This window comes from Acyrthosiphon pisum, chromosome A1 (genome assembly GCF_005508785.2).
Source record: "Acyrthosiphon pisum isolate AL4f chromosome A1, pea_aphid_22Mar2018_4r6ur, whole genome shotgun sequence".
Lineage (NCBI taxonomy): Eukaryota > Metazoa > Arthropoda > Insecta > Hemiptera > Aphididae > Acyrthosiphon > Acyrthosiphon pisum.
This window is the reverse complement of record NC_042494.1, coordinates 19,825,336-19,853,241: the sequence shown is the minus strand read 5'-3', so window position 1 is coordinate 19,853,241 and position 27,906 is coordinate 19,825,336. Positions and strand designations below refer to the sequence as shown.

General features: G+C 25.2%; 2 protein-coding genes across 2 annotated transcripts; both read left to right on the top strand.

The window, feature by feature from the left end:
• Positions 1 to 28: 28 nt before the first annotated feature.
• Positions 29 to 3,172, top strand: LOC107883980 (E3 ubiquitin-protein ligase RNF123-like). The gene is made up of 2 exons (XM_016805147.2): positions 29 to 281; positions 2,683 to 3,172. Exons 1-2 carry the CDS (start codon positions 145 to 147, stop codon positions 2,816 to 2,818), a joined length of 273 nt encoding a protein of 90 aa, XP_016660636.1. The 5' UTR covers positions 29 to 144; the 3' UTR covers positions 2,819 to 3,172.
• A 971-nt stretch (positions 3,173 to 4,143) lies between these two features.
• On the top strand, positions 4,144 to 25,641 carry LOC100570337. The gene is made up of 4 exons (XM_003245114.4): positions 4,144 to 4,402; positions 15,315 to 15,488; positions 16,789 to 16,890; positions 25,309 to 25,641. Exons 1-4 carry the CDS (start codon positions 4,234 to 4,236, stop codon positions 25,461 to 25,463), a joined length of 600 nt encoding a protein of 199 aa, XP_003245162.2. The 5' UTR covers positions 4,144 to 4,233; the 3' UTR covers positions 25,464 to 25,641.
• Positions 25,642 to 27,906: the final 2,265 nt, after the last annotated feature.

Sequence of the window (27,906 nt, the reverse complement as noted above, 5' to 3'; positions counted from 1 at the left end):
TCATTTTGTTTACTTTTATAATTAAATATTCGTTAATTATGTTTTGCAGGCTACAGTACATATTTAGTTTATAATGTTTAACATATTCTGTCTTTACTAGATAAAACTTATTTCACTGAGGAAGAACTTAAAAAAGTTGGCGATATGTACCAACATTTGAATTGGTACACGAGATGCCATAAATCTATGGCTTCCAGCATAAATGAGGAGGATTTGTGTATAATATGTTATTCAAATAAAAACAATGTAACTTTGAGACCGTGTAAACACCAATGCTGCAAGTGAGTTCATGTTCATATTATAGTCAACTTAATAGTTATTATAAATCATAATAATTTTAAAAAGTCCTAAAAATTGTACTCAATACTCATTATAGGTATAACTTAAAACAATTATTATAATATATGACACTATATAAAAGCCAAAAATACGTGGGCAGAATACATTAAATGCATGAAAAGTCATGTGCTTAACTGCTTACTTACATAAATTAATACTATAATGCAAATTAATTTATCTGCAAAATTCACAATCCTCATATTAAAAATGCTACATTTTTTATAAACTAAGTAGCACATAATAAGTCTCTGTGGGTTATATTACAACATTGGGGATTTGTCTATTTAATACTATTTATCATCTCTTTTGAAAGAGAAGGCGTTCTGGGAATCAAAGTTTCCCGAATAAAATTATATAATCGCTGGTTGCCCGCAGTGCTGCCAGTCAAATAATTGCGATAAATTAATCTAAGGATAATACCTTGTGTTAAAATTTGCTAGTGCATTATACATAATTCCTTATACAATAAGGAATATCTCTTCTTTTACAGTTCTAACTTCTAATCGAATTATTATGTACCTATATATATTAATATATTATTATTATTATGTACTTACATTTTAAATTTAACAAGTTTCAATACGAGTTTTTTTTAAACATGTGTGTTTTGATGAATATCCTACTCATTAGGTATACAAGTTTTAGATTCTGAGCGATGAATGTATTGATTTTATAATGATGTGTGTGTTTTTTTTTAATTTTTTTTTTATATCTGTCATCACCTATTGGTACACTAAAAATCCTTCGATTTTCTTCAATAGTATATTTTCTCATAAGAAAGTGTTAGTTGGTCGAAAAAATAATTTTTTTTTAGTTTTTTATTCTATACATTTAAATAAAATTGTATTTGTTGGGTAAAAAGGTTAGAAAATGTATTGCAAGGTTCCTTATAAGTTGTTATTATAGCAGTTAATAAATATTAAATATTAAGATTATTTAAGGCACAATATTTTTTTTATAAGTATTTAAAATTCTAATTTTGACAAAATAATTGTAGTTAAAAATTATAAACTGTAACCAAAAAATCAAAAAAATATATAAACGTAGTTATTTTTTCAGACATTTAAAGTTCAAATTTGGACAAAATTACATAGGTATTAAAACTAAGAGTAACGATTTTAGTTATTTTGTTGTAATTTAAAAATATTATTCGTGAGTACTTGAAACTTTTAAAGTATATAATTATATTGCATACACATTATACACAATGACATTTTCAAATGTAAATTTTTCGGTAAAAATTAATTTAACTTGCTGTTGTAGTAATACCTAACTGCAGTAAAAAAAATGTAATCACAATTATACCATTAAATATACTTAGTAATATTATAGGCTGACTGACGTTTTCGCTCAGAATCGTTTTTCATATACAGTGATTTTATATCATTGAATTCATATTTAACAGTTAACACCATCCATGACTGTAACCCACTTGTAACCTACCGTACAGCAGAGCGACACCCACTTACCTGCTTTTTATTTAACGAAGTTTGGGCTTACAATATCTATTACCTATATACCAACAATATACAGGAGATTGATCAAGCATACTCACTTCCTTTTTCTTCTCCAACAACGCAGTTATTCTAAATCTGATTTTTGGGATTTTTAAACATACTTAAAGACCATAATACCATATATTAAAATTTTCTAGTTTTTTTGTACTAATTTTGGAGTGTCCTGTGGAGATAAATACATACTTTTGTTTTTCGAATGACAACTTACTTTTTATATAAATAACGAACGAGTGTTTTTGATAATGGATTTGTGAAGATAAGGTGGCAGTGGGCAATTAAAAATTTAAGTAATTTTTATTAATCCATCAATATTTATAATTTATAAAAATGGCCCAGGTATAGTAAATACCAGATCCAATATTACATCTATTTTATATTTTTATAAAACCAATCTTAAAGACTATTATTCTTAATATGAACATTTTAATAACTAAAAAACTATTCATTCAAATTTTGAATAAAGTAAATCAATATTAAAAAAAAAAAAAAACCATCTACTAATTTAGTAAGTTAAAAAGGGGTTCTCATTTGAATAGCAGAAGTTTGTTTCACCACAGGACACTCCTTAAGTGGTGAGTAAAATCTCAAGAATTTGAAAATATGTCCTTTAAGTAGGTAAGTATATTAATTATGCTTGATGAATCACTTTGTATACAAAATGTTTTATAATATATATTTATGTAATTTTTTCCCTATGTTGAGTACTCAGTAATTTTGTTTATCACTGATATTATAAATACGTAAATAAGAACTAGGGTAATTGTGATTTTATCTTGAACTTTAATTTGAACATGTATTAATACAAATTAAATTTCGTTTATTTCAGATTATGTATAAATCATCACGTACTTTATTCACGAGTTTGTTTTTACTGTAAAGGAAGAATTGAATCAGTGGTGGATGCTAATAATTCATCGATTGTAATACATGATTTTGGAACTGAACCCCCACCGTTATTGTGACCCAAAGAACTCAACTACAGACCAATATCATATTTATATATTATATATTTATATATATAATATACATAAAACATATAATAGTTATTATTGAATAAACAATTGAAAATATTTATATGCTATTGAATTAAAAAAGTTAAGCATTAATTATGTCAAATTATGATCGATAAAACAATCTAGCTACCTACTATTTAATGATATTAAATAATTTATGTCAAAATAACTATTGCAGATTGGTAAAAAAAACTGTGAAGTACAAAACATTAATTTATCAACCTTTAAAAACATATACACACTCGTTATAAATCATTCTTAAAGTTGATATTGACAAGTACAAAATTTTCGTTCTTCCTCAGTGTAGAGTAACTTTCTAGTAATATTTCTAATTTTTTGTTATACTATATGTTATTTCTTGTTACTAGAATAAAAAAATTATTATTTATCATTATTATTATATTATATTAAATGCTTACAAAAAAAAAAAAAATTCGAATATATATTTTAAATACGTGAATAGTAATTTATTTTATATATAAAAAATGGTTTCATACTTTTTTTATTACCGATAAATACAAAAAAAAACTTAAATACAAATTTAATAAAAATGTAGCAATTAATTAAAAATTAATAATGATTTCCGTTTCTTTGGTTAAACACTTTCAGGGCAGAAAATTAACTGACACTGTTTAACGAGGGTTTGTGAATTGAACAAAGTCCTCTTTTTGAATTTCCTAATCATTTTCAAGAAATAAAGTACAAAAAAACTGAAGAAATCCTAAGTAAATATGATATTAAATTTGAATACAATTTCGACCATTTTGGGTTAAACCAATTCCGCTCAAAATTGATAACAAAAAAATACAATAATGCATTCAAATTTTAAGAGAGCCGTGAACAAGCCTTAGTTGGTCTCTTTTTTAATATGCATTAAGTTATATTGTATTTAAATATTATATAAACTCTTAAGTATAGTAACTACCTATTGTACAACGACATTATGTTTAGGGATTTATTTTACTAAAACCCGTTTTAAATACACCGGTTTTTCTACGGTTGAATAATACAAATTTAAAACGAATATAACAAGATCAATCATTTTGTATTAAATACACAGATTATAAAAATATTATAGTTTATAATTTAGTAATTTAAAACCTTATTATTTTATTAACTAAACCATAAATATCAAATATTAATATACGTTTATTTATTTATACCAATACAAAATGTTATGATTATTATTTGTTATTCTTGAATAAATTGCATACATGAACCTATAAATAATATTACTTAAACATTATATTAATATATTTGTACTTGATGATTGTCAAATGGCCTTTATTATTACCGCAGGCTTGCAAACGAAAATGAAAATGCAATATTATTGAAGAATAAAGTAGTGAGTGGGAGGCATAAGAATGGGCTGTGTTTACTTGTGCAGTTTAGTGTTTCACAGACCCTTAGGTGAGAAGATTAAGTCATTCGTGTTCAAACGTCGCGTCATGAACGTCCTAATCCCACTGGCTTTGTCGGTATTCTTGCTCAATCAAAATAATGCTTGGTTTATAAATCACAAAAATTCTGGAGGTAAGCAATTCTTATTTAAATAATTCATAAACAATTTTTATGTAAAAGAGTTGAATAGTACTTAAATTATCAAGCCTTATTTTTCGAACATAAAAATAATTATAATTTTTAAATAGCTAGTTTTAAGATAATAAATAGCTTTTTTTTACTCATGATTACATAAAAAAGAATATTGATGTAAAATTATATTAGAAGAATTCGGGGCAATTTAAAAAAAAAACGAAATATAAATACAAAATGTTTGGATTCTATATTTTTAATTTAATAAATGTATACGGTATACTATAGTAAATATTGAAGTACCTAAATAATAAAATAGTTTAAATAAATCTATTTTTTTTACACAATATTTAAATACCTTCATATTTGTATAAAAATATTATTTTTTTCATAACGTCAAATTATAATGTATTCGGTATTTGGCAGAAATATTTATTTACTTTTTATTATTTGTGTACTTTATAACGGTTGTAAATACATTTTTAGTTTTTTTTGTCGTTTAAAAATTTAAGATTTCATAGTTAATAAGGGAGTATTTTCTGAAATATAATATACTTATATTAAGTATGAATAACTCAGAAATTTATGAATATTAAACATACAAATGTTGTAGGTGCTATAATTATAATTATATTTTAAAATTTAAAATTCGTAACTGTATAAATATGTTTAATTAATATAAATTAATAATTTTACTTTTAATTTTTCTGAAAAATATTTCATACAAATTGGATTGACTAAAATAATAAAGTAGTAACATAATAAATAAAATAAATCAATTTATTTTCGTGAAAAAGAACGTCGGTAATAGAAAAATAAATAGGTAATATGTACCTAAGCATACTTTGCATTAATTACGTTTTAAAAATACGTGTTTACCAAAATATGTATTTTTACCCATATTATATATTTATAAGGATCCGTTCTTTACAAACTGAAAATATTTCTTGATTACATATTCATATTATATGTTGTATTACCTACTTTTGGAAATTATACATCCTACAAATATTTAATTTATATTTAATAAACTTTTTTTAAATTTAATGTCCAACACGTAATCGGTCTTTAATTATTCATACATATTACCATAGTATCAATGATTCGATGAATACACATGAACGTTTATTATGAATGTTTACTCCATTAAATTAAAACGAAAATACAATGAAGTAATATTTGGACATGTTTATACGATTTGTACATCATTTCCATAGTAATAAGATATTTTTAAAATTGCTATTGTTAAACGCCAGAAATATAGAATTGAAGAAACCCCGATTTTTTTAACATAGTTAAACAATATGAAATACATTTGTTTTATTTCTTATAAATCGTGAAATCTAGTATAATATACATTTTAATTTCATTGAGCAACTGCAAATACAATATTTTTTGTCAATATTTTATGTTTTTAATATTAATACTTTGTATTTTTAATGTAATATAAATAATATAATTTACATAAATATTGGTTAATAGACCATTGTTTTATTTTTGTGTACATTTTTAACATGTTTTATATACAAATATATACATATTTATATATATACATAATAGAATAAATCGGAAATTCGATGCAACATTAAAATTAAACGAATTTTTTCATTTAAAAATTATTGAACATTTAGTTATACGTTTTGAGATACTGTTTTCATAAAAATCCAGATACTAATTGTACAAAGAATTTTCATAATATTAAAATTTAAAATATACTTGAATTATAAAGTTCTAACAAAATATTAAATTGTACTTTTGATAGTAAAATGTTCAAGTGCGCACGCATAAAACGGAACGGAATAAAATTATGGAGATGACAAAAAAAAAATTATATTCATGTCATATAACCTAGTTGAAAAAAATTGATTACTTCAAAAAAAAATAACTTGGTTTTCGAAAACTTCAATAAATGTTTTTATTCAGATAATATAGGCATATACCATATTGAGTTTGTTATATAAATATTAAATATTTTATGTATAATAAACATTATATGTTATTATATAATATATTATATTTTTTTTTCTTACTCATAAACCAATACAATTTAACTACTCCTATACATTTCAAAGCCACTATAATTTTATTTCTTTATTTTTACCAGAAAATACCCAAATGTCTTTAAGGTTTTATTTTATTATTTTTTTTTTTATGAACTGAATAATAAGTAGAAAAACAAAAAGACTGAATAATTTGTGTACAAAAACAGCGGTTTTATTTATTTGATGTAGAATTTAATTAATAAATCTTAATATGCATTACCTATTTGATTTTTCTATGCAAAAATATAATATATTAATACCATATTTTCTGTTCATATTCATACTCTAAAATAATATATGTAGAACCTATTTTCGAAAATTATAAAATTTAATTTTTACGTGTTTACTCAATTTTTTAGTTATTCTTTTTATGTAATTAGTGTTCAAATATTATATTTAATTAGGTATTTATACTATTATACATTGGATTCTAATAACTGTTTCGTAAATTGTACAATTGTATAATAATATGAGCATATGTTTGCGCTTACAAATTACTAAGGTTTTCTTATACTTCATAAAATATCAACTAGATTAATTTTCTGCTTTACAAGTTTGATTCATCGACATTTTATTATAATATAATAATTTCTCATTAAATAAACTAATAAAAAATGTATACATTTTCATTGTGGTATTAATTCAATTTTGCTTTTGTAAACAAACGTTTTTATAATAACTTATACATAAAAGGCATAATATATTTACGATTGTTTTACTATTTACATATAATATTATATGTAATAATTAAATGACAAATTATTAATTACTTTTAGTAAACTTAGGTATATTGTAAATGTATTTAAATGTTATATGTACCTATTAACATTATTAAAATTGTATTAGTTACGATTAAATAATTTTAAACCGTATTATTTTATTGTATATTTTTCTATTTAAGAGATTATGAGATAAATAACATTATTATATTTAAATAGGTAGAGTATTAAGATGCAGAACAATAAGCATTATTTCTAAAATTATTCAAAATGTACTAAATAATATTTGCTTTCGTAATTAAATTACAATATGTATATATAAATATATTATTATTATGCAATAGTATATTAATTTAACTTAATTTATTGAAGCTAATGTATATTATAAGAAAATAATGAAAATGCACTCTGGTAAAGCCTAGAATACATAGAAATATTTCCAGAGGGCTATTTTAACATAAAATAATACCTATTATTCATAGAAGTATAAACTTGTTTAATTGTTTTTCTATATCAGCTATTAAAATTTAAAATTTAAAATGTCCCACTACGAAATTAAATTCAAGTTACCATCACATCAGTGAACAAAATAATGCTTTTAGACCCCAAACATTCTGAAATGGTGATAAATGGTCCGTTGATAATGTTTTTGCTTTAAATTATTCTCCTACAATAACATAACCCATTATTTTAAAATGTTAAGTCCACGCTGTTCACTAACAGCATTTAACAAATAGGAATCATCAAAAGCATTTAACAGTATTGTAATAATTTGTTTTTACACTTTTTTGCTTATTTGATAATAGCGTTTACTTTATTATGGTTTGCGTTTGTAAAAAATCTTTTCCGGCCAATATTTATTTTATCTTAATGAAAAATTTGCTTTTACGACTTAGTACAACTAATGAAATTAAATCAGGATAAATGATACGTTAGGTTAAAAAGGAACTCCCACCAACATCAGCTGTCTAATATATTCAATTAAAAACCTTAGTGGTATGAAACAAAATAGAATTACATTTGATACTATGTTTCTATAATATAATAAATAACATAAGAATTAATTAATATTAATTTTCCACTAGGTAATTAAACTTTTTGGGATTTCAATATTTTCGTTTTCACATTAAACCGTTTAAAAATATTCCCTTGAATAATTCTATAAAATATCAAATACATTTTTTAATTTATATTGCATAATATTGTATATAAATACACTGTAAAATGTAGAACATGTATGAAAGTTTCGCAGGTTTGAGATAATTCAAATGTTGATTTGCTGTTTTAAATTGTTATTTTCTCTCTGTCATATGCATAACACTAAATATCGGTGGTTTTACATGGGCTTCGGTTGAGTGGACTTTGTTGTAGTTCCAGTCTCTTGAAACCTCTTGATATTTGATTCCGGCTGATGATTCGTACTTAGATCCACTCTAAAGTAATATGAAAACTGCCATTCTGAGATAATAAATGAGAAGCAACATTTTGCTTTCCTTTTTTTAAAAAAACAATAAAAAATAAAACATCAGAGAAAACCTTCTTCCATGATATTTCATAACCCTTCGTATTAATACTAGATGTATATATGAACACGTTTCAAAAAACATGTAATCACTTAAAAATATATTTTAGTTTTTGATGTACAACGTAGTAACTTTTCATATTGTAAATTATGATATTTCTTTATTGATTTTACAAGTTAACGTAAAAACGTAAATGTTGGGGCTACGAAAGTTTCACATAGACCTATAATACTCTTTAGATGATACCGAAAACATACGTTTTGGAAACGTCTAAAACATTTGAGGTTTTCCCAATTATTTTCTATTAAGTCGACGTTTAAAAGAATAAATAGCAAACATATATTATGTTGGATTTTGTCATTGTTTTACATGGATAAAAGAGAAAATTTGACGAGACATTATATACTTCATAAGACACAAAAAAATGTTTTCATTGTTTTATATAGCTTTTATACTAACAGACATATAATATAATAAATGTATACGATTATACAAAAATATAGTTTTATAATATTATTAAGCAATAATTATTATTTTTAATGTAGGTATGTATATTTATAAATATAAAATTATATATAAATCAAAAACCATTCAAAATTTTGAAAAGGTAAATAATAGCTATATCATGCATAAAAATAATATTTCATGAGTTATGATTAATGATTATATTAAATATTTAAATCAAACGTAAGTATACTATAGGATTGTCGTATTTGGTTTAAATTTTAATAAGTCATGTTAAAGTAAAACATTAATAAAAAAATTATTTTGTTATGATATATCATTTACTGTGTTTATATTGTTTGCAACTTTTACAGAAAACATTACATTGTCCAAAGCAAAGCTCTTGAATACCTGTTACTTGTATCAAATTTCTAATCAGTTACGTGCGTGGGCATGACCTGTATGAAACTTATGAGCTAAATCAAATCAATAACCTTATAAAAAAATATTTCCCACAACAAACAAAATAATAATATTACATTTTGAAAATTAAATATAATCACAGAAAGTATGAGTAATTCCAGAGAAAACACAACTGTCGGGAATCATAATGAAACTGCATGGACGAATCATAGCTATTATGACGCATCTTAAGACTAAACAATAGATATTTCATTTAAATATTCAATTTTTTTTTTGCTAAATTGAAGTTTAAAAAGTTGGCAAGTAACCGCATTGCTGTATAGTCGGTGTCGAGTGTGCCTCGTAGTTGAATACTGTAATAGAAGCGTTAAATATGAATTCAATGGTAAAATATTGGATTCGAAAAACGGTTCTGAGTGGAGGAGACAGTCTGTCAGCCTATATTACTAAGTATATATTTTACTATATATTTTTATTGCTATATTATAGACATTTCAAATCCAATCGCTGTTGTGTCATTATTTATTTATTTTATTTTTTAATTTAATTTCTTCGAAATTCAAACTTCAAATATTCATAAAACGAAATCCTACCAATATATAATTTTTTATATTTTTGGGTTTCTGTAAGAACTGTTTATGAGAAACTTTGAATTACATTTTCACGCCTTGGCTATACAAATTTATGTTTTTTTTTTCAAATTTTCTCTAATTTTGAATTTTAAGCGCCTTATAAATTGTGCTATTATTTATTTATTTTAAATTGACATAAGAACAATTTACGAGCAACCTTGTTTTGCATTTTCATGCTTCAAAATAAGATGGCGTCCTCCCCCTGTTCAAACCAATAGATTTATTACTCCGCTTAGAATCTATAAAAGCACTATAATATTACTTAAAAATATTAAAAGCAAAACATTAATTAGGTTTCAATTAAGATATAATATAATGTTCTAGCGTAATCGATTCTATATTGGTAAAATCTATGTATTCCATTAAAATTCACTGGTTTTTTTGTTGTTATAATTACATTAGCACAATACAAATAAATAAATAAGCAATAAACAGTCTAAGTACTAAATAATAATTTCATTCAACAAATCTTTTATAACTGTTAATAGAAATAAAATATAGAACATTTGTATTATTTTATTTTATTATTACTTTCATTATTTCTGCGATATTTTAAACAATATTACACTCGAGTATAATATCACTGTTAAATGAATAGGTATGACGAAAACGGGATATACCGCGCTGCAGTAAGGTAGGTAATATAAATTATCAAATTACGCGATACGAATTTTCAATAATGAATTATTTTTTCTTGACATATCAAAATCCTGGTAGTAATTTTTGGGGCACCATGATAAGCTTTTGAAGAACCGAGACGTCTGAACATCCTGTGCGAGGCCCAAGGGTCGGGAGTCTTTAACCCGCGACCCGCCATATCTTTATTTAAGTATTCGAGGCCCACAAACAGATTTTAAAGAATAAAGCATGCACATAACTAGTAATATTATTGATAAGTGAAAACCTTTTTTTATTTTTTTGCTTACCACTATATAATTCAATGGTACACGAGGTTTTAAAAAAAATAATAAATAAACCCGCTGCTTAAAAATGTTGAAGACCTTAGCTCATATAATATAACATCTAAAGTATACACAACTTGAGGTAAATATCATCCGTGGTAATTAGTGGTAACTAGCGAATAGATACAATTGATGCAGAGCTAGCCATTAGGTTAGAACTGTGCCGGTTTTGAATATATTATTGTCCATTTATCCTGGGGTCCCGACAAAGTGTTTTGGTACGGCCAATTGTCCTGGAATTAAACTTAAATTATTTATGTCAACATTAATTTGTCATACATAATATTTCTAGTAGAAAAACAAAATCGTTTTGATAAATGATAAAATAATCACGTCGATTACACGATTGACTGGATAAATCAATTTTGAAATAATATTCCGGCTCTTGACATCAATAATTTATTGACAATACGCATTGTCGCGTTGATTGTTTTTCCATTCCATCTCGCAGTACAGTTTTGCTATCATTCATCGCTAGTCGGTAATTTTTTCAACCACTCATTCCAATGTGTAACATTGAGTTATTTTGAATATCGTAGATTGTAGACGTTGTGTGTGATATAGGAAAAAAATGATTTTTAAACTTGTGGTTAACCGTTTTATTTCAATTAAAATTATATCTAAAATAAACGTTTGTACCATTTTAAGTAAAATAAAATACGGGCACCCTACACTAAGGCATTTGTGTGTGTCGTATGAACGTTTGTTGGCGTTTCTAAGAGTTACGATAACAATGAATAATCAACAAAACATTTGTTTAACCTTTTTATTCGATATTTTTTTTATAGTTTATTCACTCTTTTCAGAATCTAAAAACCACTTAAAAAGGTTCTTTCAGTAGTCCAGAAGTATATATAGGTATATACCCTGGACACAATAACTCGTTTTTTCTGCTAAAAATATTAACTGCACTTAATTATCAATAACACTATTCTATGCTACAGTTTTGAAATTATTAAAATGAATGAAGTAATATAATATTATTATGCTTATGCGTATAAAATATACAGAGTGATCCATTTAACGTAAGACACTTGTTATACGAAAAGTAGATGGTTAAACGATATAGTGTCTTACGTTAAATGGATCACCCTGTATAATTTAAGAGATGTACCTGTCTATAACTGAAATAAATTGTAATGTTTCACAGATTTTGGTATTCCCAATCACGTCACTGTCAGGAATTCCCGGCAGCGGGAATATTCCTTCCCAGGAATTCCAGTGTATGTAGTGTAACCATAAGTTAAAACTGTATTTTTAGTATCTTATACCTTTTGAACCAAAATGGTATATTAAAATAGTATTATTCGAGTACGAGTAACTAACAAATTGTATATTTGTATGTAATACCTTGGGGTGACTGAAATTTTTTTTAGAAGAAGTTTAGGTTCTAAATATAACAGACAGGTAGTGTAATTAAAACATGTAACTGTTTTAAATTATAATTTCAAGTTTAAAGTGTTATGAAACTATATTTGTACTACTATATATTTTAAAAACCTAGATTTGATCATGTGAAAGTCGATAGTTATGTGGTTCATTGGACGAAGGATTTAAACATTTTAAGGTAGTAATAAATCATTGTATTCGAAAATTGAAATACTATTTCGAGTGGACCTTGTGAACCCAGAAAGGGTCTAGATTTTATCAAAAACTATTGAAAATTCTAAAAATGAACTGTCAAATGCACATTAATCAATTTCTAATCTTTTTAGAGGTATTGCATATAACTTATTGACATTTTTATAGCGCTCAAGAATAATTTTCGGCAAAAATACTTTTTTCAAAACCATTTCTAATCTGAGCTTCAAATATAATTTATTTCTTAAATGTTTTTATCATTTTGAATTGAGAAATTCCAGTCATAAAAAATATAAATATAAAATAAATTTTAATTGAAATATTTTTGAATGAAACACACTTCGTAAACAATATAATATGTATTATGTTGTGAAATATCTGCAGGTTAAAATAATTTTAATAATTGGATTTAGATATTAGAGCAAGCGTATCTGTTATTTATAGCTTGTACGAGTATAATATTCTCAAAAAGTTTTTTTAGCTTTACGAACGTAAAATTCATTAACTGTTCATTTTATATTTATATTTATATTTAAATATAAATTATTTATTTATTTATAAAAAAAATTATTACGTATGGTATTTATAGTATTTATAGTTCTATAGTTTTCTTTTAATTCTATAAAAACAATAAAAAAATGTTTAATTGTTCAAAAATCCACCATAAAATTATTGATTTTTTTAATTAAAACAAAATATGTGTTATAGATTAAAAGCAGTTTTGATCGAATAACAATATAAAATTCACAAAATTGTGTTATTTCACAGAACAAATTATTTTAAGTATAATATCAATACTAAAAATATTTCATTTACCAATATATGTATATTTCCCAAAAAGTAAAAACTGAAATAGTTTAGACTTTTTTTTTTTTATTAACTTTAAATAGTTCAGAATAAAAAGTGGATTTGATACACGCTAATATTGGTAGCTCACCTTGAGACCAAATCACGTATATGAAATTTCATATTTCTGTTTTTTATTTTTCAAGTTCAACTAGTTGCAGGTATTATAAAAATATAAAAAAATATGTGGATATAAGTTCATAATATTTCATATTTGAACTATATGAATTTCACTTGTTATGTTGTGTGTACTTTGTCCGTATGGTCAAAATAAAAAAATGAGATAAGGAAGGCAAATATAAACTTTTCTATAGGTTGATGGAAAAAGATCTTTGGTAACAAAAATATATTTTAAATTGAAAAATAACGTTTCATATAATATCTTGAAAATAAAAACTTGTAGATGTTGTTTTATTGTTGATGATTTAAACACGCTAACCACAATTGTTTTAAATCAACTTATAATACTTATCATACTTATCTTTGAATGGTTTCGAATAAAATCGTCACTAAATTAAGATTAACCTTTTCCAGATTTAACTTTTAATAAAAACAGCAATTTCAGTATTATAAAAAAACTGCACACTAATAATTATATATATATAAATATTATGTACCTATAGAGTATAGGCTATAATAAATATATATATATATATATATATATATATATAATTATTAGTGTGCAGTTTTTTTATAATACTGAATTGCTGTTTTTATGTTTATTTAGAAGCTTTAATAAATGTATTAAATTGAATTATTTGACATTTGTTCATCAATAAGTATATTGACAATAAGACTATTTTATATTTTTATTACTGATTCGTTACATTGCGTTTATTATCATAGTTTTGTAAAAATCTTAGTACCCGTATAGTGACATACTGATGTATACTACCTACTATAATATAGTATATTATATCCTCCTCAGTACAAGACTGCAGATATGACGTGTACCTGTTTTGCCTATACAAGACCCCGTTCAAAAAAAATTTATTCGGTCTATTGTGATACCTGTTATAATCACTGTCATCGTGGCTCATGAATACCGACCATTCGCTTCACAGACTCAAATAGTATACTGATACTATTTTAATTATTAATTGGTTAATGGCGATTTTGGATACCGAAGTTAAAACGGGGGGGTTGATTTCATATTACATTATGCAATTTAAGAATATAATGAGTGTATCGAAATATGGAAACTGTCTTACAATTTGACATACTATAGAGTACACCTATATATTATTTATCCACGATGGTAGTATTAATTTGTTCAGGTTGGTTGAATATTTATTTGTTATATTTATTTATTTAGTTGTCATTCATGAGGTCCGTCGAAATATCTTTTAACGCTAACAAATAAAATTAATTTACCACTACACGTTAAAATTATTTACATAAATAATAACTCAGAAATATTGTGGTGAATTAATTTTAATATTAAATATAATATTCCACATATTTGCGTTACCAAGAAATGACTAACATTTTCAAAGTTCCTAGTAGGTACCTACTATTAATTTGTACAACCGAATTATTATTAAATAAATTGAATTGAGTTGGTACATTAATAACTATATATATATATATATATGTATATATATATTGGTTTTCGTAAAATTCGCAGTATTTTCACATTTTTCTTAAAATCTACGCTGAAATAATAATATGCATAATGTTAATAAAAATATATTTTACTATGATAAATATTTATAAATTGTGTTATTATTATTATTTTAGGTATCGAAAAAAGTAATCTTAAATCAATATGGGATCTACTATATTTTGATAAAGAATTATTGGAACGTAATATCCCTAAAGATATATTAAATAAAAAGAAGGTTAAAAGTTCCGACATATTTTCATCTCTGATGAAACGAACGCAAACTTCTCTAACTCCATATGAAAGTATTGGTAAGTCGACGAGAGTAGGTATACACTAATTTTTATTTATTTATTATTTAATATTTTTTTGTTTTTTATAATTATTTTGATAAAAATATATTTGTACAAATTATTTTATTATATTATGTTCTATAGAGAAAAATTGTGATAATTTCCAAAATTTCAATCTTTATCTAATTATTAATCCATCGCATGCATTAATATTCTAGAGAAGTTTCTTGCTGTATGTTTGCTTATCTGATATTAAATGGAAATGAGCACGCATGGATCTGCCTCCTTAAAACTTAGTGGTTAATCATATTATTCATGAATCTCCTTAACGAAGTAATTTTTTAACGGGTTCTTCTTACACATAGGTAGGTACTTTGATGATTTGAAGTTTGAACTATCAACACAAATTATTACTTGACAGTTTTGAACAAAAAATTATGATCAATATTATTTCTTTTTGATAATTTGTATTTAACTATATATCTACTCAGCAACGTCCTAATGACTTAATATATTTTTAATCAAATATTTAAATGTAATTGAAATATATAAAAAAATATTATTTATTATTTCATTTGTATCACATGATTTCAACGAAATTAAAAAACTCTTATACAATTAGAATATTAAAAAATACTTTGGTGTATTAATAATATAAAACGGTATTCAAAGAAATTTTTAAATACAAAATATGTTTTATTTTATAACAAATGTGAACATAAATACATTTATTATTAAACGCCTACACTCGTGATGAGAGAATATTTTTACAAGACTTTTCGCCGTAGATGCATATATTTACTTACTTTTTATCTTTTAAAATGAAAATATAACACAGTTTAACTAGATCTTGTTGAATTCCAATGTAATATTATACATTTTAAAATAGTGGGTATAGTTTTACTGTCTTACTTTTTTTAATTTTTGGGAAAAATGTATATTTATGTAGGTATCTAAATATTTTTACGTTTAAATTTTGGAACACAATAAATACCTAATTCACACTTAATACGTATTCAAGATTTAACTAAAAAATGAACTAAATATAAATTCCGTGTGTGAATCAGAATTGTCGTATCTGTATGAACGTTCACGCATTTCAGTTGCATATTTCATTTTAATAAAATATGTAAACGTTAAATAAAAAAGTTGTATATTTAATTATTGTATACACACTTTTATGTATAGGTTGGAAATATTCTCTTTAAAAAATAAATAATGTATGATCTAAAATTATTAAAAAATGCATCATCACTATATGAACTGATTTCCTTGTATATTTGTTCTAAAATTAATAAATATTTTTTTGTTCAAACAGATGTTATGAGTGACTTGAAGCAGTTTTTTGATAATATAAGTGCTAATGTTAAGCAAATGAAAGAAAATCAACAATCCAAATACAATATTCAACGGAAATATGGTAAGAGATAATCCCTTACAAATTTTAATTAAATTTTCATAATGCCATATCATAATTGAACACAACATAATTCATAAATCTTTTACGTTTTCATCGAAATACATTTTAATTACATTATGTTTACACGTGTGAATGTTTTAATGCAATATATTTTTTAATTATATGTTGTAACAATATCATTAATTTATAAAATAATAAAGATGATCTAAAGTTTTTAGCCATTAAAAACTGATTCTATTTAAATTAAAATATTTTTTGCAAATAAGTTGATGGAACGAAAGCGTTAATGATTCTGGTTCAAACTATAATAATAAATTTGTTTCAATACTCTAGGTAATTATATTTTATAATTGTTAATATTTACTAGCACTATGGAATAACATCAAACATTAATTCAATTCCAAAATAAAATTATTTGAATCTTTTTGTGAATTTAATAGTGCACGATAAATTATTAATTAATATTTAATTTCATTGGCTAACAGCTTATGATTTTAGGCTCTATAGTTGTTTTAACTTCAAAAACAAACGTAATTACAACTTTTTGTTTATATTTATTATAAAATATATATAAATTGTACGATAATTTATAAATAAGTACATTAATATGTAATGGTATAGATTAAAAATACAGCAATAATAACTTAAGGAAGAAGCTGTCTTTTGATTAGTGATGACACTTTACGATTTAATTAAATTAGAATAATTTTTTTTTTAAATTAAGGTTAAGGCTTCAACTACTAAGATCATTAGCCTGCGGGACTGTAGGGGAGGGTACTATAGATTTGTTTACAGATGTGTGTTTGTTTTGGCAGAATTTTTGATTTGGGCACCCGTAGGTAATGCCATGCCGGCGACGGTATTTTATCTATAACGTTACTTTCGCGTATATGAATAAACGTTTTCCTATACTTTAGAACTGATAGGTATTCCTATTATCTAATAAATTGTAAACAAAATAATATTAATAGTTTAATAAAAAAAAAAAAAATGGTTACAGTTATAGAGTTATAATAAAACGTATTGTATACTATTTTTTATTTGTCATTTTTAATCAACGATTTAGTGATCTTGACGACCTTGTTGATTGTTAACAAGGGTGAAATAATTATACACATTTTTTAAATGTATCTTGTTCCTATACATTCGACATATCAAACAATATTCATAAGACAAACAGAAACCGTATACAAATATCAAACTCACTAACTTATCTCTATCTTTGATAATGCATCATAGGCTTTTTCCAGCATATATTTAACTTGGAGTTTTAAATTAATATATAGTCTAAAAAGTATAAGAGTGCAACAAGATGATTGCAACGAATGAATTCTACACATTTTGAAAGCTCAAAAGAAAAAATATACATGTCGTTATTAATTTATACAGGGGATACCAGAAACAAAAGTTATATTTCACACTCGATTAGAAATTAAAATAATAATATACGTCATCAATCCTACAATTTATTGTCATCGGTTGAGAATGTATTTTTTAAATACATTCCTCATTCTAATGCAATTTAATATGCCGTTTGGGGAGTCATTGCACAGTGATGACTTCAGACAAATGATAGGGGTGAATACCTACCGGTAGGTGCTAGGAGCATATAATCTACCTAACTATATGTTTAAGTTAAATTAAATTAATTTTAAAATTGTACATCGGCTAAAGGTATCAGTTACGAAAGTATTTTTTAGTAATTTTCTCATTTCAACGCAGTTTAATATACCGTTTTGGGAACTATTGCTCGACATTGACTGCAGACAAGTGATAGGTGGTAGTCAATACCTATACCTAACAATATGTTAAAATAATAATTTTACATATTATAAATTATACGAACACTTCGGAGGGATTTTCCGTAATGAATAATATAAACACACAGACCTAGTTGCAGCTGGGGTAAACATAATTGGAAGCTTGTTTTCTTGAAAGGTTAATCTGTCATATTTAATCGGATTTCAAATAAGCTGTAGCCGGTATATTGTATAGGAATAGGCGAATGACCAGTGCTTAACATGTTTAATACATATTAGACCCGTCGGTCTGGAAGTAATTGTTTTTCTCGTTCACCGTTTCGTAGCGGGCTATACGGTACCTATATATATTTTGTTACCTATATTATATAATATTATACGCGGCTATAATAACAATCCGATTTAAATAATCGGCTAGGACACCGGCTAGATTTAACCGCTTGCGAACCCATCGTGAAATTATTAGATTTACTTTTGGAAATTTATGTGTAGGACGTAGTAATCAATGTAGTGTGGGATGTGCGACAATTTTTTTTCTTTACACAATATTTACCTAATAAATTAATTATTAGTAGTACTTATACCATCGACGCTTGATAACACCACCGACTGTCGGTTGGAAGTTCAATTTGTGTTCGATGAAAATATATAGTATTACCAATTTTATCTTTAAGTTATCACTTATCAATTGTATCTTTTTGTAACCATATTAAACTGCCGATATTTAAAATGGTAAAAAAAACATGTAAGATCAATTTTTTCCCACGCCCGGTGGTAGGTACATTGTACAACTTGCACAATTGTCTAGTGTGTGTAACCTCATTAACTCTGTCCGTATAATTTATTCAATATTATATAAATACGCGGAAAGTTCCAAATTAATATTAGTGAGTGACATAAAATATAAATCAAATTATATTATGCAAACAATATTGTATGATATAAGTTTTTTTTTCATATTAGTTTTTATAATGTTTAACTATTTAAAATTATATTACCTATTTGTTATGATTATCATAGATGTTTAAATAGAAATCCATACTTATCGATTAGGCGTAAAAAATAAGTTAAAATAATTAATTTTCCCCGTAAATGTTTTATGTATGTTTCGTTGCTATTTTTCGAAACGGTAAAAAAAACAAGTGTAAAATTCCTAGTATGACCTTTTTTTAGAGTATAACGTGTGTCAAATTTCCAATCTATACGTTGGCCATATGATACTTTTGGAACACTCCTTTTATCCGAATAAGTGATTGAACTCGAAAATAATTAATTAATTACGTTTAACCAATATTTTGGGTTCTCTGCTTTCGTTTAAGATTCGTATCAAATTTATTATTCAAACCGAACAGAAATTATTAATTACATTTCCAAACCTTATACCGGTATTTTAACTACTATTGTGAATCTCACAAGATGATTACTACATTATATTAAAACTTTTTAATTATTTTTATTTTTATTTCCAATATTATTCATAAATCGTCTATCCATTCTTTTTTTTGAAAATGTTTATAATTCAGTCGTATAATATTATTATATGATTATTTAATTCCGTAGGTACATTATAATTCAGAAGTTTATTGCTCTGAACAACGTGGCGTGATTCCTCATTATTTGCCTCAGTGCTACAATTTAGTACTCAATTTCACTCAATTATTTCATTAGATTAATGTAATAATGTAATCTGTCTGATCATAAACATGTACAATGTATGTCGATTTCTTTTACGTACGACAAACTATTTAAATTATATGTCCGTCGAAAATGGTTACCAATTATCATAATACTGTTCTAGTTTTAAAGTATTATTTACTCAAGTGATTTACTACCATAATAGTAATATTATAGGTAGATAGGTATCGGAAATCTATTTTCATCTATTAGAACCACGGTATAAATAAACTCACAAGGATAATAGGTGTCATACATTTTGTAACAAAAAAATCCTTGGTAATATCCACTCTGATAATTGATAATATGTAATAGGTACCTATGCGTAATGTATATTTGGGTCTATGATTCAAGTTTATTAAAAAATGAAATTCAATATATTTTCATTTTTCAAAACATATTGAAATATGACAAAATCGAATCACTTAAATTATATTTTCAATTGATTAAATTAATATTCAATAATTTCATAAACCTAAACTTCTATACTCACCTAGCACTTAATAATTAACAATTCAAATTTAACTAATGACTAAATAATTAATTAGTGTAATATACAATTTTAATGTTACAGAAGTGTTATATTGGAGCCATGGAGGTACTCAATTTAAAACTAAGCAATTGAGCTTTATAACATATAATAGGTAGTTAAATTAAATAATTGAATGCATGAACATTTGATGCTTTAAATTTATTTCATTAACTTAATACCTGATAATTCAATACTTAATAACTTAATGTTAAAATAAACCATGAACTGTAACCGTTAATTAAATAATAAAGCGCAAATCTATAATATAGCGAATAAATTATACAAATGTATTAAAACCATCGAAAATTCAGCTGTTATAGACAGTTTTATTGTGGTATGAAATAATTTAAGTATATTTTTTTAAATATTATTAACAATTCTTGGGCCAAGTTAGGAGATAATGCGTAGTATTAAATTTAAAATTATACCTCTCGTTAAGACAGTGAATATTATTATAGTAGGTATCGATGATTAAATTATAAGTGGTGAATATTATATTTAAACTTTTATAATTCCAATATATTATTATCTACTTTCTTTATTGACTATACGTGCCAAGCGGGACTTTCGCTGATTTTAGCCTTACGTCTTCGCGGTGAATTCCATGGTCCGTACAAATACACTTAGTTCCGAATACGTTTTGTTTTGGGAATAGGACTGCCCGAAGCTTAGTCGTCGGAGTTGCCAATTTGTTTGTAACGTCTCCTAGGTGTATATAATAGAAGAGTCAAATGCTAAGAGTGCACACCGGTATAATTTTTTTCTCAGTCGTGGACTTGCGCCCGAAGCTATAATAGCTCAACTGAATTCGTAAGACCGACGTTTTCTTACCCGTAGGTCGTATAATTTTAACAAACGAAAGTGAGATGTTGTTTCAGAGGGTCTAAAGAATTCAGCTAATGTTTGTTCGAAGGACCTGCAGGATCAGCCATGCTTTTATATTATATCAATCTTTGGTTAGGCATCGTGCAATCGTTACGTACAACGATTTGTTTCAATTGGAGAGGTTACATTAAAACATTTTGTGTAGTTAATTAATGTGTAATAATATTAGCACAGTTTTTTTTTTAAATTTTATTCATTTTAGATTCTGAACAGAGTGAGAAAGCTACTGGTTTTACGATGGTATATATATTTTTTTATTTTTTTATTATCCTGTATACAAAATTTCTACCAGAAGGAGTGGTTCAATTTCAATATATAGTACCTATACCTTATCTTTTAGAAAATTGGATCAACATGGTACTTTAAAGAGGTCATTTTCGATTTTCTCAATAGTTATTTAATGTCACGGGAAAAACCAACTACAAATTACAAAAAACCGCTAAAAATGGGATTTTAATTTCTAACGCTTTGTTTATAACCATAGGAACGAAAAAAAATTATAACATTCAACTTACAGGCTATAATAAATAATAACAATATAAAACATCCAGACTGACAAACCGTCTCCGCTCAAAATCATTTTTTTTTATAAAATTATATTATATCATTGAATTCAAGTTTAATACAAAACATTATACATCGACCCATTTATAACCTACTGCACAGCAGAGCGATATCTACTTACCCGCTTTTTTTAAATTTAATATTTATGCGTACCTATAGTAAAAAAATACCAAGGTGGGATTTGAACACTAAAACCCCCCTTCGTGTGTTCACCACTATACCCATACACCCATGGCATTTCATGTTCCTCAATTTAAAAGCAATTGCATAAAACAAATGAACCAATGCGACGCATAAATATGTCTATTACCGTTCCACAACTTTCTTGTTTAATTATTTTTCATTTTCTTTGAATTACTTTACTATTTGAATTTTATTTATTATTGCTATTATTTTTATTATTATGATTACTACCTATTGTTATACTCATATCAAAAATGTATCTACCTAGTTTTTATTCAAAGGGCACTGCCCGTTATATTCGTTTATAAACAAACAACTAAACAAATAAACAAATTCCTTGTCATGTGTGCATCGGATACAGACTCACTGCAGTTGTATCTATCTCTATATCCATGACTTTAGGATAGATCCAACATAAATTATTGGTAAGCTGATTTCATTAAAAATGGAATTTTAATATCCCTTGCGCCAACCTGTAGTTAGCATAACCGGAATAAACGTTTATTTGATGTAAAAAACTGTTTGGTATGTGCTATATTGTGCATTATTGTGCATATTTTATAATGTACAAAATATTTTTAATATACACAGTTGACATTTTAAACATTTAATATTAATATGCGTATATAGGTGTGTTATTAAATACAATTTAATTCATATTTTGCCAGAGGTGACACTACTATCAAATTGTAATGGAACGCCCATGTTTTACACCACTCCCTCTCACTACTAATCATCGAATAATGGCAAATGGAAACGACTTAAATCTATGGAACATTTTTAATGACAATAACGTTGCTAACCCGTATTTAACTGACTCTTAAATTAAACTACACGGTTTTAGCTCTAACTATGAAAACAAATTTAACTACCAAATGATAGTATTATTTAATTACGGTTTTTAATTTATTTTCCTAATTAGAGCTTTATTATAAAGTTAAATATTATTATTTTTTCAACAAAAATTCTTATTATAAAATAATAACCTTCATTCTCGATAATATAATAGTTGTAATTGTCGTCTTTTTATTTACATTTTGACGAGAACCACACTTTCTAGAATAATAAACGGTAAATTGAATTGTACAAACTAATTATATTACTATAAAGTGAAAATGGCGAGCAAAATAAAAATGATTATTTGAAAAATTACATGATTTTGAGAACAAAATATTATAACAATCTAATAGTTGAAAATGCCAAATCGGTGACAGTCATTAAATGATTGTGGCTTTAATATAAATAGTAACAAATTAACTAGGTAGGTATTATAATATATTATAGACTATTGTATATGGGTACAAACTATTTTAGCTTTAGATTCTAATACTACAATGATGTGTGTTAAATTTATTTTTTATTTTTGTGTCTGTTATTGCCGTTTGGGAGAGTAACCTGTAACACTGCTTCGGTTTTATTTAACAGTATCTTGATCGATGGGAAGCTAGTTAATGCATTCTCAATAGTTTTCAAAAGCGCAGGGAAAAATAAAACAAAAAATAATGAAAAACGGTAATTTTTACGCAAAATTGGTTTTAAACAAAATCTATTTTGGTTTTTGGTGTAACTCTAAACCAAATAATCGTAGATACATGAAAATTTCATGTATCTATTTGATACATATTAGATTTATTAGATTTATTTTATTTTATTTTATTTTCTATTATATTTCCATTTTCTATACACGATACTATTTTCAAAATATTTAGACTTCTTTTGAGCTGTTTACAGACATTTTCAGTTTCCAATTTTTTTAGTTTTTATTCTATAAATATCAATAAAATTTTATTTGTTTAGTAAAAAAACGTGAAAATTTAATAGAAGGCTCCTAATATATTGTTTCAAAGACTGATGAATAATATTAAAAATCATAGTCACAATTTTTTTTTTTATTTGCATTTAAAGTTCAAATATTAACAAAATACGTAAAATTCACGAAAATGTGCAAGTCAGTTATATTGAATTAGAAATTCATTAAATGTTTTGAGTGATTTACGGAAATTTTCAATTTTTTAGTTTTTTTTTTTTTTATATAAATTTGGCAAATATGAATATAACTTACTCTTGTACTAATGCCTAATAGTAAAATAAATTACTTTAATCATATATATATGATATTAATTATTAATCACATAATAATACCTATATATTATAATTATTAATTACTGATAACTTATAAGTAATAAGTAATAACCGTTAACTACAGTAAGGGCATTGTAACTCTATGAAACCTGAAATAAAAATATTTTATGAATTTCTAATTTTGTTAGGTACTAATAACTATTAATTAGTAATATTGTTTATTGTTTTTAGTGGGCTTAAATTAAACAGATTGAATTAATTTGTTGATTACGTATTATATAATATGTATGTGCCATTAATAATATTTATAATTAAATTTACATGCACTTTTAATTAATTTTAATTGATATATAAATATATTTTGAACGGCACTGATTATTACAATAAGTTATGCATTACATTTTATATGTTTTGTTTAACAGACATTTCAAAAACGTACACAGTATAGGGTTCTTAATATTATAGGTACCTACCACCAACCATTTGTTATTTGAATAATGAGCACTGCATTATAGAAAATTTCATATTTGTATAAGTAAATATTAGTTTGTCTATAGCAGTATTAATGCATTTTGGAGACAATATATATTTTATAATATTTATATAGACATCATACAGAAATACATTTAAATACTTTAAATAACTATGGATCATGATGTATAAGTATAACTGTGTGGTTTAAATGACTGTTTTTGGGTTTTATTTTAATTCTTAAAACTTGATTTACGTTTATTTCAGATACATCTTACCCCGGAAATTATTTTCGAGGACGTAAACCATCGGATAATGTGAGGAATTTTGTAAGAAACGACGATGGGGAATCATACCGTGGTACAAATAATCACGACCCGGGCATTTTATGGACTGGACTTGGAAAGAAAAAACGTCGCTAGTAAATATACATGCCAAACTCAATCAACAGTATCTATCAGTTTTCGTCAATCTTTACTTGCGCCTATCATTGATCCAACAATGGACTCAGATCTATATAATTAGCTTACTATGCATTAGTTATGTTTGTTTTTAACCCACAATTCACTACCTATTTAAAATAAAGATGTCTTCACGATATATGAAAAAAATTCTCATTTATTCATAATAAACATTGTAAAAAATTCTTATCAGCTTTAAAGTTCAAAATATATAATATACCTTTGCCTATCATATTATGTGCACGTATAACGATTCATGACGTAGTACAATAAATTATATACACGACAATCTACCCGATGCAAATTTAAAACACGAGTGTTATAAATTAATTCCAGGATCTATAAGAGTTACTAACAAACTGTTATGTGATATAATATAATATATAATTATGTGTATATTACGTCTATGCTTGATCGAGTTTCTTTGAACTGTTTACCGTTCTTCAATAAAGTGTTACATAATATATTATAATGTTTGATTGTTTATATTTTGTTCACCATATTATGGGGTTAAGTTAAATAAATAAATAATTATACTATACCTAAATTTACAGTAAATTTACCGAAAGTCCTAAAATCATATAATATACACTATACGACAGACTCTTGCGTTTCTGCAGATCAATGTCAACCTAACCTCTAAAGCTATTTTCTTCAGACCGCCACATATTATGCCAATAACAATACCTGCAATAGGAAATTGAACACATATTACTTCTGTTATTTTTTAAAACTGACGTATAGGTGGAATGTCGGGGTAGGGTGGCTCAGCTTTTTAGTTGTGTGGGATCTAAACCTTCGCTCACATTGATGCTAAAAATATTAGTCCCTCTTTTTTAATGGAGGTAACTAATTTTAATGGATTTCCGTTTATGAACTAACTACACGCTATATTACCTATACCTACTGTTTAATGAATTCCTGATAGGTACATATAAAAAGGCGTAATAAATAATAATACGCATCTCCCTCAAATTTTCAAATATCTTTACAATGATGATGTGCATAGTTAATTTAAATACAACATTTTGAAATTTTTGACGACTTGAATATTATAAATTTATTGTCGTATTTATTTCTGATATAAAATATTAACTATTGTACAAAAGTTTATACGCATTTTGTATAAATAATAAATATAGTTAAATTTTAGCAGGTATATTGTTTTTTGCAATTACTAATTAGAAATACATAATCAGCACAATATAATATGTCATAGTTGAATCCAAGTGAATAATAATAGCTGCGTAACCACCGACGTTATTAAATTTATAATTACTGCACAATACATCGCTAATTTGTTCGAGTCATTTATGACATTATAACTTACATTTATTGTTTTTTGCCGCTATATATAATATATATTCTACAATTTCAAACAACGTAATACCTATTCATGTACGTATTTGATGATGTCACACTTGTATACTGTACAATGCCATACTGTGCGCTCGTTTTATTTTACGAGCTGTCGCACAAAGATTTATTAAATTCAAAGCGAATGGAAAATATAATATAAAGTAGGTAGCGTTTAATGAAGTCACACTTTTACTGTTTAGCACTCAAACTTTGTTCTCATTTTATATTATAAAGCGTTTCGTGAAACTCCTCTAAAGTATTTAAAGTGGGCGATGCCTATACAAGTAGAAATATATATTAGGTATATATTACGCGAATTATAATCTAAATACCTAAACCTATACTAGGTAATTAATCATAATAATATATTATAAGGCGTATGTATACGCACAATGCGTGTTAAAATTCACCATGAATAAACGCATTCAGCGGCTAGTTCAGCGATTTTCATAGATTTAATAGAAGAACAAAGGGACAATTATTATAAGTAGGTACTCACACTGTAAATAGAAAATCATTTTGTAAATTATAAATTATAATTCTGACGTGAAATTGATATTTTTAAATGAAAAGCAAACTGCGAGTGTAATGTATCAATTGAGAAAATATACCATACACTAAGTGTTACACACAGTTACGAACGACTGATGATAACAGGTTGTTTTGTAATTTTTTTGATTTGTATAGTATTTATACACTACATACGAAAATGATGATCAAACTCCACTTGATCTAATTCGCTACCAGAAACGACCCTCGAAGTTTAAGATCGAAACTTGTTTCGACAATAAAACGTGACACAGACAAAAAAAAAATAATAACACCTCATATAATTCGCTCCACTGAGAATAAATAAAATATGATACCTATATTTGTATAAAAATAAATAAATATAATATATCAAGAATTAACTAATTTTAGTAAATTTCGTCTTGTACAGAAATGTATTCATAGTTTAATTATAATATTTTAAATCACACGTCATAATTTGCACAACACACACGTCTAATATTACATATGAACGAAATAAATTAAATATGTTCGG